This window comes from Heteronotia binoei, chromosome 4, assembly GCF_032191835.1.
Source record: "Heteronotia binoei isolate CCM8104 ecotype False Entrance Well chromosome 4, APGP_CSIRO_Hbin_v1, whole genome shotgun sequence".
Classification (NCBI taxonomy): domain Eukaryota; kingdom Metazoa; phylum Chordata; class Lepidosauria; order Squamata; family Gekkonidae; genus Heteronotia; species Heteronotia binoei.
The window spans coordinates 181,407,676-181,425,894 of NC_083226.1; the positions used below are offsets into that span (position 1 = coordinate 181,407,676).

The 18,219-nt window shown below is 49.2% G+C and overlaps 1 protein-coding gene across 1 annotated transcript in view; it reads left to right on the plus strand.

Annotated features, from left to right (window-relative positions):
* The window catches only part of DNAI1 (dynein axonemal intermediate chain 1), a 310,319-nt gene that overhangs the window by 15,439 nt on the left and 276,661 nt on the right, over nucleotides 1-18,219 (plus strand). Inside the window, exon 2 of the mRNA XM_060236614.1 lies at nucleotides 10,775-10,825. Coding sequence (XP_060092597.1) covers nucleotides 10,775-10,825 — 51 coding nt within the window. The remainder of the gene's footprint in view (nucleotides 1-10,774; nucleotides 10,826-18,219) is intronic.

Genomic DNA, 18,219 nt, shown 5'->3' on the forward strand with positions numbered 1-18,219 from the left:
CCTCAGTAAAACGGAGGACGATAGCGACGCTTTCTCCTCTGGCACTGGGAGCGTTCACTGATTCCTCTTATTTATTTATTGCATTAAGCTTCTATCCTGCCCTCTCCGCAAGCGGACCCAGGGCGGCTTCCAAAATTCATTTACGCAAATTAAGAACAATAAGTCAATAAAATCTATAAAGCATTAATACAATTTAAAAAAAATTTAAAAGCTGTTTCATGGTGCTGTATCGTTACGGTTATCGGCGGTTCTGCTTTTCAGACGGCGATCACCGCGTACTCTACTGCTGTCAGGTGGCAGCTCTCTCTCGGTTTAAACATCGAAGGCCTGTCGGAACAACTCGGTCTTACAGGCCCTGAGGGACGTAGGAGGGTCCCGCAGGGCCCTTCTGGCCTCCGGGAGAGCATTCCATAATTCTGGTGCTGCCACCAATAAGGCCCTGGCTTCTGCCAAACGCAACCTGGCCTCCTTTGGTCCAGGGATGGACAACAGATTTTTTGTCCCTGAACACAGTGCTCTCTGGGGAATATATGGGGAAGTCATAAGAACATAAGACTATAAGAGAAGCCATGTTGGATCAGGCCAATGGCCCATCCAGTCCAACACTCTGTGTCAAACAGATGGCAAAATTTATATATATACACACATACACACACACACACACTGTGGCTAATAGCTCAACTGATGGACCTCTGCTCCATATTTTTATCTAAACCCCTCTTGAAGGTGGCCATGTTTGTGGCCGCCACCACCTCCTGTGGCAGTGAATTCCACATGTTAATCACCCTTTGGGTGAAGAAGCACTTCCTTTTATCTGTTTTAACCTGTCTGCTCAGCAATTTCATCGAATGCCCACGAGTTCTTGTATTGTGAGAAAGGGAGAAAAGGACTTCTTTCTCTACTTTCTCCATCCTATGCATTATCTTGTAAACCTCTATCATGTCACCCCGCAGTCAACGTTTCTCCAAGCTAAAGAGTCCCAAGCGTTCCAACCTTTCTTCATAGGGAAAGTCTTCCAGCCCTTTAATCATTCTGGTTGCCCTTCTCTGGACTTTCTCCAATGCTATAATATCCTTTTTGAGGTGCGGCGATCAGAACTGCACACAGTACTCCAAATGAGACCACACCATCGATTTATACAGGGGCATTATGATACTGGCTGATTTGTTTTCAATTCCCTTCCTAATAATTCCCAGCATGGCGTTGGCCTTTTATATTGCAAACGCACACTGTCTTGACATTTTCAGTGAGTTATCTACCAGGACCCCAAGATCTCTCTCTTGGTCAGTCTCTGCCAGTTCACACCCCATCAACTTGTATTTGTAGCTGGGATTCTTGGCCCCAATGTGCATTACTTTGCACTTGGCCACATTGAACCGCATCTGCCACGTTGACGCCCACTCACCCAGCCTCAACAGATCCCTTTGGAGTTCCTCACAATCCTCTCTGGTTCTCACCACCCTGAACAATTTAGTGTCATCCGCAAACTTGGCCACTTCACTGCTCACTCCCAACTCTAAACTCTAAAGTCTTCTTGCTTTGTGGCAATATGGTCATATGGCAGTGGCTCCCAACCTTTTTGCCACCAGGGACTGCTTTTGTGGAAGACAATTTTCCCACAGACCAGTGGGGAAGGGGATGCTGGGGGGTTTGCTGGCCCAGACTGCCCCCCACGCCCTGTCCCTGCCTTCCCACTGGGGTCTTTAAATGAGGCATACGCGAAGGTTGCTGCCACGCTGTCCCTTCCGCCCGGGACCTGGGCAGATGAAAGAGGTAGTGCTTTGGAGTGAGGCCACACTGCCTCTTTTGTCCACCCAGGTCCTGGGCCAGCAAAAGAGGTGGCGCAGCGCGTCTCCCTCGCTCTGCGGCCCAGTTGCTAACAGGCCACGGACCAGTACCGGTCCGCGGCCCGGGGTTTGGAAACCCCTGTCATATGATGCATTCACACAAAATGAGAGTATACTTTGCAATTGGGTTTTTACGGTGTGAGAGTAGCAAAATCCACTTGCAATCAGTCGCCTTGTGAACCCGCTCATAGTGCAGTGGATCCCTAGGATTCAGTTCACTGTGTTTTCGAGCAGATGTTTCATCAGAAGGGGGAGAGCCAAGATTTGAGCCCCGTAGCACCTTAAAAACCAACAGATGTGATGGTATTGCTTTACTCTGCTCTGGGAAGACCTCACCTGGAGTCTTGGGTTCAGTTTTGGGCACCACATTTTAAGAAGGATATAGACAAGCTGGAAGGGGTCCAGAGGAGGGTGATGAAGATGGTGAGGGGTCTGGAGACCAAGTCCTATGAGGAAAGGTTGAAGGAGCTGGGGATGTTTAGTCTGGAGAGGAGGAGGCTGAGAGGTGATAGGATCACCATCTTCAAGTACTTGAAGGGCTGTCCTATAGAGGATGAGGGGTCTGGAGACCAAGTCCTGTGAGGAAAGGTTGAAGGAGCTGGGGATGTTTAGCCTGTAGAGGAGGTGGCTGAGAGGTGATAGGACCACCATCTTCAAGTACTTGAAGGGCTATCCTATAGAGGATGAGGGGTCTGGAGACCAAGTCCTATGAGGAAAGGCTGAAGGAGCTGGGGGTGTTTAATCTGGAGAGGAGGCGGCTGAGAGGTGATAGGATCACCATCTCAAGTACTTGAAGGGCTGTCATATAGAGGATTGTGTGGAATTGTTTTCTGTAGCCCCAGAAGGCAGGACCAGAACCAATGAGTTGAAATTAAATCAAAACAGTTTCCGGCTCAACATTAGGAAGAACTTCCTGACTGTTAGAGCGGTTCCTAAGTGGAACAGGCTTCCTCAGAAGGTGGTGGGCTCACCTTTTTTGGAGGTTTTTAAACAGAGGCTAGATGGCCACCTGACAGCAATTCTGATCCTGTGAATTTGGGGGAGGCGTTTGTGAGTTTCCTGCATTGTGCTAGATGACCCTCGAGGTCCCTTCCAACTCTATGATTCTATTCTAGGTACAGGCTTCCTCAGGAGGTGGTGGGCTCTCCTTCCTTGGAAGTTTTTCAACAGAGGCTCGATGGCCATCTGACAGCAATGAAGATCCTGTGAATTTGGGGGAGGCGTTTATGTGTTTCCTGCATTGTGCAGGGGTTGGACTAGATGACCCTGGAAATCCCTTCCAACTCTATGATTCTATTCTAGGTACAGGCTTCTCGGGAGGTGGTGGGCTGTCCTTCCTTGGAGGTTTTTCAAGAGAGGCTCGATGGCCATCTGACAGCAATGAGGATCCTGTGAATTTAGGGGGAAGTGTTTGTGAGTTTCCCGCATTGTGCAGGGGGTTGGACTAGATGACCCTGGAGGTCCCTTCCAACTCTATGATTCTAAGGGAGGAATGAAGGCAAGTCGATGGGTGTGTGTGTGTGGAAGAGGTGGAAAGAAAGCAGGTTTAACTTTAAATGCATTCTCCAAGGAGCCAGCTAGCTTGGCTTGGAGAAGCGATTTAAAGAGACAAATGCCTTCTCCAAGCTGGCCAATGGGGCGTTGGGGGCTTCCCGAGCCTCAGTTTGGCCACCTCTGCCCTAGACCAACACTTTAACTGCTACTCCACACTGGCTCTTCCACAATGGTCTCCCGAACCAGATTTGAAGCATCCATCTTCATGCCTTTGCCCAAACGCCATCTCTGCTGGGGCGCAGAAGAAAAATTTCCATGTCTCTGCTTGTTGATGCTGCATAGCTTTACATGGGTGTTGCTTTCTGAACGGTCCAGGGTGATGAATTTGTGCCTCATTGGAACAATATATCAGTGACGCAGAGACGTAGACTCACTTCAGGCTTGGTGACATATGAATTATTCCGTTCGTACCCCGGTAAACAAAATAAATGCAAGGCAGGTTTTATGGGAGATGCGAGCAGTCCCCAAGATTTTAATCCTCTCCCAGCGGACATGTACAAAGAGGCCTGTTATTTCTAGAAGGAAATTAAGCTGTCTTCTAGAACTACAATGACGTCTCCGTGTCTCTCTGGCAACAGATTAAGACAAGTGCTTTGGTGAATGGTGGGGAAATTTGCCACCCTGTTGGTGGCTACCACAGGGAACACTAAAAGCTGCTTTTTCTTTATATTAGCCTTTGACTACCTGTAGAAGCTGCTGAAATGGAAGCAAGGAGGAAGAATTCCTGGAATGGGTCCTCGGGCAACTGACTCTGAATAGCAGGCGGCCAGATGGCCCGCCCGGTAATTCCTTTTGGGTTTGCACGCTCTTGATTTAAATTTCTGCAGACTCCACAAGTACGGCAGAACAGTCTGTGTTAATTTAAGAGGTGTTTTAGGCTTTCCGGCTTTTCCCCCAAAGAAACAACCATGAAAACATCTGCACTGTAACAGATGAACTGTGGCTGCCAGGAAAGAAGAAGAAGATTGCAGATTTATACCCTGCCCTTCTCTCTGAAAGAGCCCCGTGGGGCAGAGTGTTAAAGCTGCAGTACTGCAGTCCTAAGCTCTGTTCACGACCTGAGTTCGATCCCCGGCGGTAGCTGGGTTTTCAGGTAGCCAGCTCGAGGTTGGCTCAGCCTTCCATCCTTCCAAGGTTGGTATAATGAGTACCCAGCTTGCTGGGGGGGAAGTGTAAAAGACTGGGGAAGGCAAGGGCGAACCACCCTGTAAAAAGTCTGCTGTGAAAATGTTGTGAAAGCGACGTTACCCCAGAGTTGGAAAGGACTGGTGCTTGCGCAGGGGACCTTTCCTTTCCTAAGAGCCCCGTGCCGCAGAGTGTTAAAGCTGCAGTACTGCAGTTCTCAGCTCTGTTCACAACCTGCGTTTAATCCCGTGCAGAAGCTGGGTTTTCAGGTAGCCGGCTCGAGGTTGACTCAGCCTTCCATCCTTCCAAGGTCGGTAAAACGACTCCCCAGCTTGCTGGAGGGAAAGTGTAAAAGACTGGGGAAGGGAATGGCAAACCACCCCGCAAAAAAAGTCTGCCAGGAAAAGGTTGTGAAAGCAACGTCACCCCAGAGTCGGAAACGACTGGTGCTGGTGCAGGGGACCTTTCCTTTCCTTCTCTCTGAATCAGAGACTCAGAGCAGGGAGGGACGGTGGCTCAGTGGTAGAGCATCTTCTTGGTAAGCAGAAGGTCCCAGGTTCAATCCCCGGCATCTCCAACTAAAAAAGGTCCAGGCAAGTAGGCATGAAAATCATCAGCTTGAGACCCTGGAGAGCTGCTGCCAGTCTGAGTAAACAATACAGACTTTGATGGACTGAGGGTCTGATTCAGTATAAGGCAGCTTCATATGTTCATATGTACAATCTCCTATATCTTCTCCCCCCACAACAGACACCCTGTGAGGTGGGTGGGGCTGAGAGGGCTCTCACAGCAGCTGCCTTTCAAGGACAGAGACTCAGAGTGGCTTACAATCTCCTATGTCTTCTCCCCCCACAGCAGACACCCTGTGAGGTGGGTGGGGCTGAGCGGGCTCTCACAGCAGCTGCCCTTTCAAGGACAGAGACTCAGAGCAGCTTACAATCTCCTATGTCTTCTCCCCCCACAACAGACACCCTGTGAGGTGGGTGGGGCTGAGAGGGCTCTCACAGCAGCTGCCCTTTCAAGGACAGAGGCTCAGAGCGGCTTACAATCTCCTATGTCTTCTCCCCCCACAGCAGACACCCTGTGAGGTGGGTGGGGCTGAGAGGGCTCTCACAGCAGCTGCCCTTTCAAGGACAGAGGCTCAGAGTGGCTTACAATCTCCTTTACCTTCCTCCCCCCACAGCAGACACCCTGTGAGGTGGGTGGGGCTGAGCGGGCTCTCACAGCAGCTGCCCTTTCAAGGACAGAGACTCAGAGCAGCTTACAATCTCCTATGTCTTCTCCCCCCACAACAGACACCCTGTGAGGTGGGTGGGGCTGAGAGGGCTCTCACAGCAGCTGCCCTTTCAAGGACAGAGGCTCAGAGCGGCTTACAATCTCCTATAGCTTCTCCCCCCACAACAGACACCCTGTGAGGTGGGTCGGGCTGAGAGGGCTCTCCCAAAAACTGCTGTTTCAAGGGTAACTCCTGCAATAGCTTTGGCTGACCCAAGGCCTCGTTTAATATTAGACTTCAGAATTATAAAATAATAATAATAATAATAATAATAATAATAATAATAATAATAATAATAATAATAATAATAAATTTTATTTATATCCCGCCCTCCCCGCCTAGGCAGGCTCAGGGCGGCTGACAACAGTTCGATAAAATTATACAATATAAAATATACAATATAAAATCTACTCCCATTGGCATTTAGCGCCACTCCAAATGTGTCACGCTAAACGCAAACCTTATAAAATTTTTGTGAAAATGAAAAAGAAGAAGTCTGCCGTGAAAAAACATCCCCCCCAGAGTCGGAACTGACTGGTGCTTGCACAGGGGACTACCTTTACCTTTAATTCTCCTTGAGTCACTGTGAGGAAGGCAACCATCCATAATGCCAATAAATAAATAGATAAACTTCAGAGCTACCATGCAATTTGCAACCTCCTCCCCCTTTCTGTTCCATCAGAGCTTTATTTGAGAGCCCATTTGGTGTAGTGGTTAAGTGCACGGACTCTTATCTGGGAGAACCAGGTTTGATTCCGTACTCCTCCACTTGCAGCTGCTGGAATGGCCTTGGGTCAGCCATAGCTCTGGCAGAGGTTGTCCTTAAAAGGGCAGCTGCTGTGAGAGCCCTCTCAGCCCCACCCACCTCACAGGGTGTCTGTTGTGGGGGGAGAAGAGATAGGAGATTGTAAGCCGCTCTGAGTCTCTGTCCTTTAAAGGGCAGCTGCTGTGAGAGCCCTCTCAGCTCCACCCACCTCACAGGGTGTCTGTTGTGGGGGAAGAAGTTATAGGAGATTGTAAGCCACTCTGAGTCTCTGTCCTTGAAAGGGCAGCTGCTGTGAGAGCCGTCTCAGCCCCACCCACCTCACAGGGTGTCTGTTGTGGGGGAAGAAGTTATAGGAGATTGTAAGCCACTCTGAGTCTCTGTCCTTGAAAGGGCAGCTGCTGTGAGAGCCGTCTCAGCCCCACCCACCTCACAGGGTGTCTGTTGTGGGGGGAGAAGTTATAGGAGATTGTAAGCTGAGCAGACAGGTTAAAACGGATAAAAGGAAGTACTTCTTCACCCAAAGGGTGATTAACATGTGGAATTCACTGCCACAGGAGGTGGTGGCGGCCACAAGTATAGCCACCTTCAAGAAGGGTTTAGATAAAAATATGGAGCACAGGTCCATCAGTGGCTATTAGCCACAGTGTATGTGTGTATATAAAATTTTTTGCCACTGTGTGACACAGAGTGTTGGACTTGATGGGCCGTTGGCCTGATCCAACATGGCTTCTCTTATGTTCTTATGTTCTTAAGCCATTCTGAGTCTCTGTCCTTGAAAGGGCAGCTGCTGTGAGAGCCCTCTCAGCCCCACCCACCTCACAGTGTCTGTTGTGGGGGGAGAAGATAAAGGAGATTGTAAGCCACTCTGAGCCTCTGTCCTTGAAAGGGCAGCTGCTGTGAGAGCCCTCTCAGCCCCACCCACCTCACAGGGTGTCTGTTGTGGGGGGAGAAGACATAGGAGATTGTAAGCCGCTCTGAGTCTCTGATTCAGAGAGAAGGGCGGGGTATAAATCTGCAGTCTTTTTCATCTCTGACAAGTGATGGCTCAGAAACAGGTCCTTCACCTACCACCTGATCCTTTTTTTAAAGTGGAGATGCCGGGCATTGAACCTGTGACCTTCTGCATGCCAAGCAGATGTTCTACCACAGAGCCACTCTCCCTCTCCAACAAGTACATGAAGGTCCCTTGGTCCATCAGAGGTCAGTATTGTCTACTCAGACTGGCAGTGGCTCTCCAGATTCTCAAGCAGAGATAGGTCTTTCACATCACTTACAGCCTGATCCTTTTCAACTGGAGATGCTGGGGATAGAACCTGGGGCCTTCTGCACGGAAAGCAGATGCTCTGCCAATGAGCTCTCCCCATGCTCAAATGAGCAGTGCCATCTTCGGGGGAGCGTAAAAGCAACAAACGATTTCAATAGCAGAAAGAGCACTCAAGGGGGATGCCAGCCCATAACGGGCTAGGAATTCAACCCAAAACCTTCCGTAACATTCACGCGCAGTTTAGTTGTCGGCTCTCCCCTACCCTGGATAGTTGGGGGGGAAATGTTTTGCCCACCAATTGCTCTTTATGTCAAGTTAATTGAGATATATCAATGTTTACAAAGCGGTTGTGATGACAACCCTCATCTATGGCTCCGAATCGTGGGTTTTATACCGTCATCACCTGCGACTCCTTGAGCGCTTTCATCAGCGCTGCCTTCGCACTATCCTCAACATCCACTGGAGTGACTTTGTGACTAACACTGAAGTCCTCAAGAGGGCGGAGGTTACAAGCATCGAGGCACTGCTGTTGAAGACGCAGCTGCGCTGGGCAGGGCATATTTCTAGGATGGAAAACCACCGCCTTCCCAAGATTGCTCTGTATGGCGAACTTTCCACCGGCCATCGAAATAGAGGGGCACCAAAGAAGAGGTACAAGGACTCCTTGAAGAAATCCCTTGACACCTGTCGCATCAACCATCACCAGTGGTCTGACCTAGCCTCAGATCGCAAAGCATGGAGGCACACCATCCACCAGGCTGTCTCTTCCTTTGAGAACGCACGCATAGCTGGTCTTGAGGACAAAAGGAGATTGAGGAAGAATCGCACTGCTACAGCACCAACCCCAAATCAGACTTTTCCCTGCAGCCACTGTGGCCGGATCTGCCTGTCCCGCATTGGTCTTGTCAGCCACCAGCGAGCCTGCAGCAGACGTGGACTACTGCACCCTTCTTAAATCTTCGTTCGCGAAGTCAAGCCGAGAGAGAGAGAGAGAGAGAGAGAGAGAGAGAGAGAGAGAGAGAGAATTGAGATATGCGGAACCACCCCCAAACAAATTACCTTCCAATTGCTTTGTCAATGCCTTTACTGCCAGATAAATGCTTTTATAGGTGCAGGGCATGGCAGTGAGACCTAGGAGCCGAGTTTTGCATGGCTTCCTCGTCTTAGCAGCGTGTGGGCTGACCTGGGTAAAATGCAATTGCACTCTGGAAATCTCTTGTGAGTTGACTGTGTCGCTAAATCAGGTTACTACAGACCCCCTCTTTCTTCCTTTCCAACAGAATCATTGTGAAGGGACTTAGAGACGATTTTTACGGCAGCAGATTTGTTTTGGGGTGGGGTGGAGGTCTCGCCCCCTTGTAGAAAGCCTTATAAGCTGTGAACGATTTCATTCTCTAATCCCGTTGTGTGCCAAAACAGGCTCCATAGTCCTTGACTTCTAGCAGCGGATCATCCACGGAGAAATTTACAGTAGGCTTTCTACCCCAGAAAATCAAATCCCTTAGAAAAACAAAGAGGGAATAAAGCTCAGCCCAAAAACTGGGATTAAGAACCTCGAAAAGTTAATATACAGTAAGGGCCAAACATTAAAAGCAGTATCTAAAGTAAAATCGTAACCAAACTGTTGTCTATGAGGACCCAAGTGAAGAAGAAGAAGATATTGGATTTATATCCTGCCCTCCACTCTGAATCAGAATAATCAGAAGAAGAAGAATCAGAAGAAGAAGAAGATGATGATGATTGTAATGTACTGGAAACCGAGACGGTTGGAAGGCAACATTCTTTATTGCGAGCACATTACAAAGGGGAGTACACACAACCGGGGTCCCGCATATATACATTTCCCCGAACGGCCCCCCTGGTCCGAGCAGGCCAATCCTGGTCGGTTAAACTTCCCGCCACCGATGTGAGGGGCGGGGCCACTGGCGAGCCACATCCGGGAACCCGAGGGTCTGCCTTAGGTGACCATTGCCATGCGGCCTGGCCACTTATGTACAATACATAACAATGATGATGTTGGATTTATATCCTGCCCTCCACTCCTAAACTCAGAGCGGCTCACAATTTCCTCCCCCACAACAGACACCCTGTGAGGTTGGTGGGGCTGAGAGAGCTCTTACAGCAGCTGCCCTTTCAAGGACAACTCCTGCAATAGCTATGGCTGACCCCAGGCCATTCCAGCAGCTGCAAGTGGTGGCGTGGGGAATCGAACCTGGGTATCCCAGATAAGAGTCCGCGCACTTAACCACTACACCAAACTGGGGTAGACTACGATGGGTGTTCCTGCCTGGCTCATTGGAGCCTGTAGGACTGAGCTTGGGGACTCGGGTAGCATTCTGGATCTCTCACTGACTTCACTTGGCAGCATTCTGGATCTCTTGGCTACTGTAAACCATGTATCATGAGAGGACTGTAGTAGCAGGTTAGGGTTGCCAGCCTGCAGGTAGGGCCTGGAGGTCTCCCGCTTTTACTGCTGATCTCCAGCTGGCAGAGAGCAGCTCCCCTGGAGAAAAGGGCTGCTTTGAAGGGTGGACTCGCAGGGGTAGGGAACGTCGGCTCTCGAGATGTTTTTTTTGCCTACAATTCCCATCAGCCCCAGCCATTGGCCATGCTGGCTGGGGCTGATGGGAGTTGTAGGCAAAAAACATCTGGAGAGCCGATGTTCCCTACCCCTGCTCTAGGGCATTGTACCATGCTAAGGCCCCTCCCCAAACCCCGCCCTCTCCAGGATCCACCCCCAAAGTCTCCAGGTATTTTCCAACACAGACCTGGCATCCCTATAGCAGGTAATGTCAGGACTATTATGGAAACTTTCAGAGAACGAACTGGGATCTTTGGCTGAAATGAGTGTTCTGAAAAAACGTGCTTGGGTCTGTGGTTCGAAAACAATCAAAAGCATCAGTTGCCAATGATTGATTTCACATTTTCTCTTTTTCCTTTAGAGCATACCTGGACAACTCCCCAGGGGTTCCAAGGCAACTTTAAGAAGACGGGTAAGATAGCCAAATTCTAAATGCATGTTTTGTTGCAAGCCGGGGCTACAACTGATAGAGTTCCCCCCTCCCCCTCTGCCTCCCACCTATAAGAGTGTTGAGAATTGCAGTATTAGGAAAGATAACATCGTAGTTTGAGTGGAGTAACCGCAACAACTAATTTACCTGCAAGTAGACCCTACTGATTTCGGTGGAATGACTTCTAGTTAATCTTAAAGGGAATATAGTTCCAGCTAGAAACGTTTTCACAGTTTGAGCCATGATGCCTCTTTTGTTAGGTGGAGTCTAGAGATCAGGTCCCCTGGAGAAAATGGCCACTTCAGAGGGTGGACTCAATGGTTACAGGGCTTTTGTTGTAGCAGGAACTCTTTGCATATTAGACCACACCCTGTTGACGTAGTCAATCCTGGAGCTTACAATAAACCCTGTACTAAGAGCCCTGTAAGCTCTTGGAGGACTGGCTACATCAGAGGGTGTGGCCTAATATGCAAAGGAGTTCCTGCTACAAAAAAAGCCCTGGCGTTATACCCTGCTAAGGTCCTTCCTCTCCCCAAACCTTGCCCTTCCCAGACTCTTCCCCCCTGCATCTCCAGAAATTTCTCAACCCACAACTGGCGACCCTGGTTTTACTCATGGCTGTTCCTCCTCTAAATGGATTTTTACCTTCCTCAAATGGTTTTGTTTAGACAACAAAATCTATCAAAGAAACTTAATATGTCAAAATTATAAATGGCTTTATCTCCCATCATCTTAAAAAATGATTTGGGAAGCGTCTGTCTAAAAAAAACCCCTCTCCTGTCAGTGATGTGGGACTGAGCATCAATTGGCCTATGGATTTCCAACAATTTCTGCTTATGCCAATAGAATTTATGGCTCAGCCACTTTTTTTTTTTTACCGCTTCTCCCTTCTTATGACTTTTGGGTGGCACGTAGCCTATTTATGACAAATCAAACTGGTTTCTTTCTTTATATTTGGTTATTGCAGTGACCAGCAATCAGCGTGATATAATAATAATGAATTTTTATTTATACCCCGCCCTCCCCGCCAAGGCAGGCTCAGGGCGGCTTACAAGACATGGTACATATGCCATGATAGAACAATAAAATCAGAATTATACAGTTAAAATACAATTCATAAATTTAAGTTAAATAAATAATCTAAAAACCAGTGTAAATTAATGGTGCTACAATCTCAGTACATATATATAAATGGCTTGATGCGCCCCCTCGCCCAGATTGCCCGGCGGTTTGGGCTGTGTTGCCATCAATATGCAGATGACACCCAGCTCTATCTACTAATGGACGGCTGGCCCGACCCCGCTCCAGGGAATCTCGACCTGGCCTTACAGGCTGTTGCGACGTGGCTCAGGCTGAGTGGGCTGAAGCTGAACCCAGCGAAGACAGAGGTCCTTTGCGTGGGTCGCGGCGCTCTGGGAAGGGAAATAGCTCTCCTGGCCTTTGATGGTGCACTATTGAAAGCAGCGCACCAGGTAAAGAGCCTGGGTGTTTTACTGGAGCCTTCATTATTGATGGAGGCCCAGATAGCAGCCACCGCCAAGTCAGCATTCTTCCATCTGAAGCAGGCAAGGCAGTTGGCCCCTTTCCTTGAACGCCGGGACCTCGCAACAGTGATCCACGCAACAGTCACCTCAAGACTAGACTACTGTAACGCCCTCTACTTGGGGCTACCTCTGTGCCGGACTCGGAGACTGCAGCTAGTGCAGAACGCGGCGGCCAGGCTGTTGTTGGGACTCCCAAAACGGGAACATATACGGCTGGGGCTACGTGAACTGCACTGGCTGCCGATTATATACCAGGTCCAGTACAAAGTGTTGGTCATTACCTTTAAAGCCTTATATGGCCAAGGACCTGCCTACCTGAGGGACCGTCTTTCCCCATATGAACCCCAGAGAGCACTGAGGTCAGCCGGGAAAAACCTAATGACCATCCCTGGGCCGAAGGAGATTAAATACCAGAATACTAGAGCACGGGCATTTTCAATCGCGGCCCCTACCCTATGGAACCGACTCCCCGAGGAGGTGCGGGCCTTGCAGAACCTTGATCAGTTCCGCAGGGCCTGCAAGACCACCCTTTTTAAACTTGCACACTTGGAATGCTAAGAAGATCGGTAATTAAAGATCTGCCAATGCGGTTTGAAGACCTATACCGCTGAATAACTGTACTTATTGGATTGGTTTTAATGTTATTAAGTTTAATGTTTTATATTGTTAAATCTAAAGGTTTTTATCTACTATTGTATGTTTTTATAAAATGTTGTTAGCCGCCCTGAGCCTGCCGAGGTGGGGAGGGCGGGATATAAATAAAATTTATTATTATTATTATTATTATTGATGTCATTGCCAAAATATGATGGTCCATTGCATATAGAAGAAGAAGATGATATTGGATTTATATCCCGCCCTTCACTCCGAAGAGTCTCAGAACGGCTCACAATCTTCTTTCCCTTCCTCCCCCACAACAGACACCCTGTGAGGTAGATGAAGATACTGGATTTATATCCTGTCCTCCACTCCGAAGAGTCTCAGAGCGGCTCACAATCTCCTTTCTCTTCCTCCCCCGCAACAGACACCCTGTGAGGTAGATGAAGATACTGGATTTATATCCCACCCTCCACTCCGAAGAGTCTCAGAGCGACTCACCATCTCCTTTACCTTCCTCCCCCACAACAGACACCCTGTGAGGTAGATGAAGATACTGGATTTATATCCCGCCCTCCACTCCGAAGAGTCTCAGAGCGGCTCACCATCTCCTTTCCCTTCCTCCCCCACAACAGACACCCTGTGAGGTAGATGAAGATATTGAATATATATCCCGCCCTCCACTCCGAAGAGTCTCAGAGCGGCTCACAATCTCCTTTCCCTTCCTCCCCCACAACAGACACCCTGTGAGGTGGGTGGGGCTGGAGAGGGCTCTCACAGCAGAGCAGCTGCCCTTTCAAGGACAACCTCTGTCAGAGCTATGGCTGACGCAAGGCCATTCCAGCAGGCGCAAGTGGAGGAGTGGGGAATCAAACCTGGTTCTCCCAGATAAGAGTCTGCACACTTAACCACTATGACTGACCCAAGGCCATTCCAGCAGGTGCAAGTGGAGGAGTGGGGAATCAAACCTGGTTCTCCCAGATAAGAGTCCGCACACTTAACCACTACACCAAACTGGCTCTATGCTGAAAATGTGGTGCCTCCACCTGACATTACCGCCTCCCGCCCCCGCAGAGCTCCAGATACCCACAGATCAATTTTCCATTATACCCTATGGGAATAGGTCTCCATAGGGAATAATCGAGTGTCCAGCAGACATTTCCTTCCTCACCCCACTTTCTGAAGTGGGGGGGGGGTGCTAAACCGGGGGGATCTCCTGTCCCCACCTGGGGATTGGCAGTCCTACTTCCGAATATTTAAACCCGTTCTGTGAGTTTGAATCCCAAAAGGCTGAATTCAGATTGAGCTGGATAGCCCAGGTTAGCCTGACCTCGTCAGATCTTAGAATCTAAGCAGGGTCGGCCCTGGCTGGTATTTGGGTGGGAGACCTCCAAGGAAGACCAGGGTCGTGACGCAGAGGCAGGCAAAGGCAAACCCCCTCTGGACGTCTCTTGCCTGGCAAACCTCGCCAGGGTTTGTCGTAAATCAGCCGTGACTCGATGGCACTTTCCGCCACCACCAAATTCGGATCAGAAGTGACGAAGGAGAGGATTTGGGTGGTGTTTTTCTCAGGGCTTTTTTTTTTTTGCAGCAGGAACTCCTTTGCATATTAGGCCGCACCCCTCTTATGTAGCTGATCCTCTGAGAGCTTCCAGGGCTCTACTTCCAGGGCCCACTGTAAGCTCCTGGAGGATTGGCTACATCAGGGAGTCGTGGCCTAATATGCAAAGGAGGTCCTGCTAGAATTCCTTACAGAGCTCTTCTTACAGGGCCTACTGGAAGCTCCAGGAGGATTGGCTACATCAGGGGTGTGTGGCCTAATAGGCAAAGGAGGTCCTGCTAGAATTCCTTACAGAGCTCTTCTTACAGGGCCCACTGTAAGCTCCTGGAGGATTGGCTACATCAGGGGGTCGTGGCCTAATATGCAAAGGAGCTCCTGCTACAAAAAAAAGTTCCGGTTCTCGTGTTGTTTTCGGTGGGCATCATGTTTTTTTCTCCTTTATTTTACTTTCCGGTGTATATTTAAAAGGTAGCGTCTTGTTCTTCCTTAGTATTCCCCCTCCCCAGCTTGTGGACAACACCTGCCCAGCTCCATTTACCCTTTCTTACTGGGTCTTTCCATCCAAACCCACCAGGGTCGTTGCAGCTCTCCAATAGATCAGACTCCTTTCCCACATGTACGTGGGGTCAAAACCTGGACACTGTTTGAATGGGCAGGGCAGCTCGTTCTGGGCTTCTGATTAGGTCTTCATGAGAGCCTGTTTGGTGTAGCGGTGAAGTGCGTGGACTCTTATCTGGGAGAACCGGGTTTGTTTCCCCACTCCTCCACTTGCGGCTGCTGGAATGGCCTTGGGTCAGCCATAGCTCTGGCAGAGGTTGTCCTTGAAAGGGCAGCTTCTGTCCGAGCTCTCTCAGCCCCACCCATGTTGTAGGGGAAGGAGATTGCAAGCCGCTCTGAGACTCTGATTCAGAGAGTAGGGCAGGATATAAATCTGCATTCTTCTTTTTCTTCTACCTCTTCTTTTCTTCCTCCTCCTCTTCTTCCTCTTCCTCCTCTCTTCAGATGACCCCGTGCTATAAAGCTAGAAAATCAGTTCAGTCAGCAGCTCACGCCTCTTTCCTGTAACGCGCTCGAAGTCGAAGCTGATGCATAACCGATACATTTTTAAAAATCCGCTTGTTAAATTGCCAGATTACTTGTATTAAGAGACATAATTGTATTCAGTTCTGCGTAAGATGAAAGAACGCGCAGCGGAAAGCAACAGAACGCGACATCTGGCCACGGCCTTGTGAAGTGGAATCCTCTGTTTCCCCCCCCCCCCGCCCTCCCCCAGAGTCCTTTTCTTGGTGCTTGGAGGGAAAACTCCCCAGAGACTCCTGCCCGGCTTTGTGTTCCGGGCCCTGAAGGAAGTGCTCCTTTGATCAATATTCCATTCATCCTCACGGAGAGCAGCCACGCATAGGAAGATCCAATTAGGCCCCGGATTCCGCATCAGCTGCATCCATATGGGGCACAAGGCCTAAGCGACGCTGCCAGGAGAAGCGTTTGAAAAGAGAGATTGATTGGCTTGAAATTCGGCTCATAACGGGCCTTTCGGAGGAACGGAGAGAAAGCGCCCCAAGCCCCTGAACTCGTTTTTGACGGGCAAGCTGGTGCCACACATAAGTGAGGGATATACATTCAAATGAGCTTCCCTTGAAGCTGCTTTCTTTATATTAGCAATGGAAGAGAAGTCAGTCAAGGACTGTGCTTGTGTATCAAGCGTCTAGGTCTGCGTGTCGGCATAGCCCAAACCCGCAGCAACCGAAGAGGTAGCATCTGAAGCCGAATGGGTCCCAGGCAGGCAGGGGATGTTCCAGAGCTGGGCCCTCCAACCTTTTGAAGCCTGAGGGCACCTTTGGAATTCTGAGACGTCATGGCAACCACAGCCACAAAATGGCCGCCACACATTGGCTTAGGTTTGCGAAGTCCAGTTCAAGAAATATCTGGGGACTTTAGGGGTGGAGCCAGGAGACTTTGGGGGTGGAGCCAGCAGCAAGGTTGTGACAAGCACAATTGAACTCCAAAGGGAGTTCTGGCCATCACATTTAAAGGGACAGCACACCTTTTAAATGCCTTCCCTCCATTGGAAATAATGTATAGGGGCACCTTCTTTTGGCGTTCATAGAATTCGACCCCCTGGTCCAATTCTTTTGAAACGTGGAGAATGTTTTGAGGAGAGGCATCAGATGCTATGCTGAAAATTTGGTGCCTCTGCCTCAGAAACCATTCTCCTCAGAGCCCAAAAGCAGCCAAAATAAACACAGCACCCACAGACTTTTGTAACTTGGACAATTTACTCATAGGAGTTGCTGAATGTAACCATCTGCTATATTTCAACCAATTTCTCCAGACTAACAGGAAAATGAAAGCACAGCAGCCTGGGGGTGGAGTTTTCCTCCATCCTATAATCACTTTTAGTAACTTCCTTACTATTAATTTTGCTGTACACCCGACAGTTCCGCAGGGCTTGCAAAACTTTTCTCTTCCAGCTTGCTTTTAAGATAGAACCTGGCTAAATTGAAATTGGAACTGACCTGTAGCCATCTAGCCATCTTCTGTATGATTGTGACCTATAGCACCTTATAGTGCCTGTTTTATCTATTTTAATTAATTTATGTAATTGAATTGTGTTTTAAAACTCTTGTTTACATTGTATTTTGTCTAAAGCATGGTTTCCATGTCTGTGAGCCGCCCTGAGCCTGCCTTTGGCGGGGGAGGGCGGGATATAAAAATAAACTTACGTACTTACTTACTTACTTCTGAAAAAAAATGCAAAACCAATAGAGGGACTGTACTCAGTTCTCTTCCTTTCTCACACGCTTCACACACTCACAGGGAAGAGCCACATAGCTCTGCTTGCTGCTCCCACCCATGCAGCATTCCTTCTGATGAGTTTTAAAGGCACACACACAATCCAAAACACAAGCAGTGGCTGAACTGTAAGGGAGAAAGGCCCCTCTGGGTGTTGGGGAGACCCACGGCAGGACAGGGCCTACAGACTGGAGCAGGACAGTTCCGCCACACTTCCTGAACCAACTTCCGGTAAGTCCATGAGGCTGTATTTTAACCCAGCTTGATGTAGTGATTGAGAGCAGCAGCAGAAGAAGAATTGCAGATTTATACCCCGCCCTTCTCCCTGAATCAGAGACTCAGAGCGGTTTACAATCTCCTGTGTCTTCTCCCCCCACAACAGATACCCTGTGAGGTGGGTGGGGCTGGAGAGGGCTCTCACAGCAGCTGCCCTTTCAAGGACAACCTCTGCCAGAGCTATGGCTGACCCAAGGCCATTCCAGCAGGTGCAAGTGGAGGAGTGGGGAATCAAACCCGGTTCTCCCAGATAAGAGTCCGCACGCTTAACCACTACACCAAACTGGCTCTCACTGTAATCTGGGAGAACCTGGTTTGGTTCACAGTTCTCTCAGAGCTGTTCCCTCAAGAGCAGTTCTCGGAGAGCTCTCTCAGCCCCACCTCCCTCACAGGGTATCTGTTGTGGGGAGAGGAAGGGAAAGGGGATTGTAAGCTGCTCCAAAACTCTGAGTGAAGGGTGGGGTATAAATCCAGCCTCTTCTTAAAAAAAAAAAAAAAAAGTATTTATCCTGGAATGCTGTCCCCACAACCTTCCCAATGTTTGCTACACACTGCCTGGCAAATCTGGGTCTTGGTTTCTATTTATGGCTTGTTCGACTACTGTT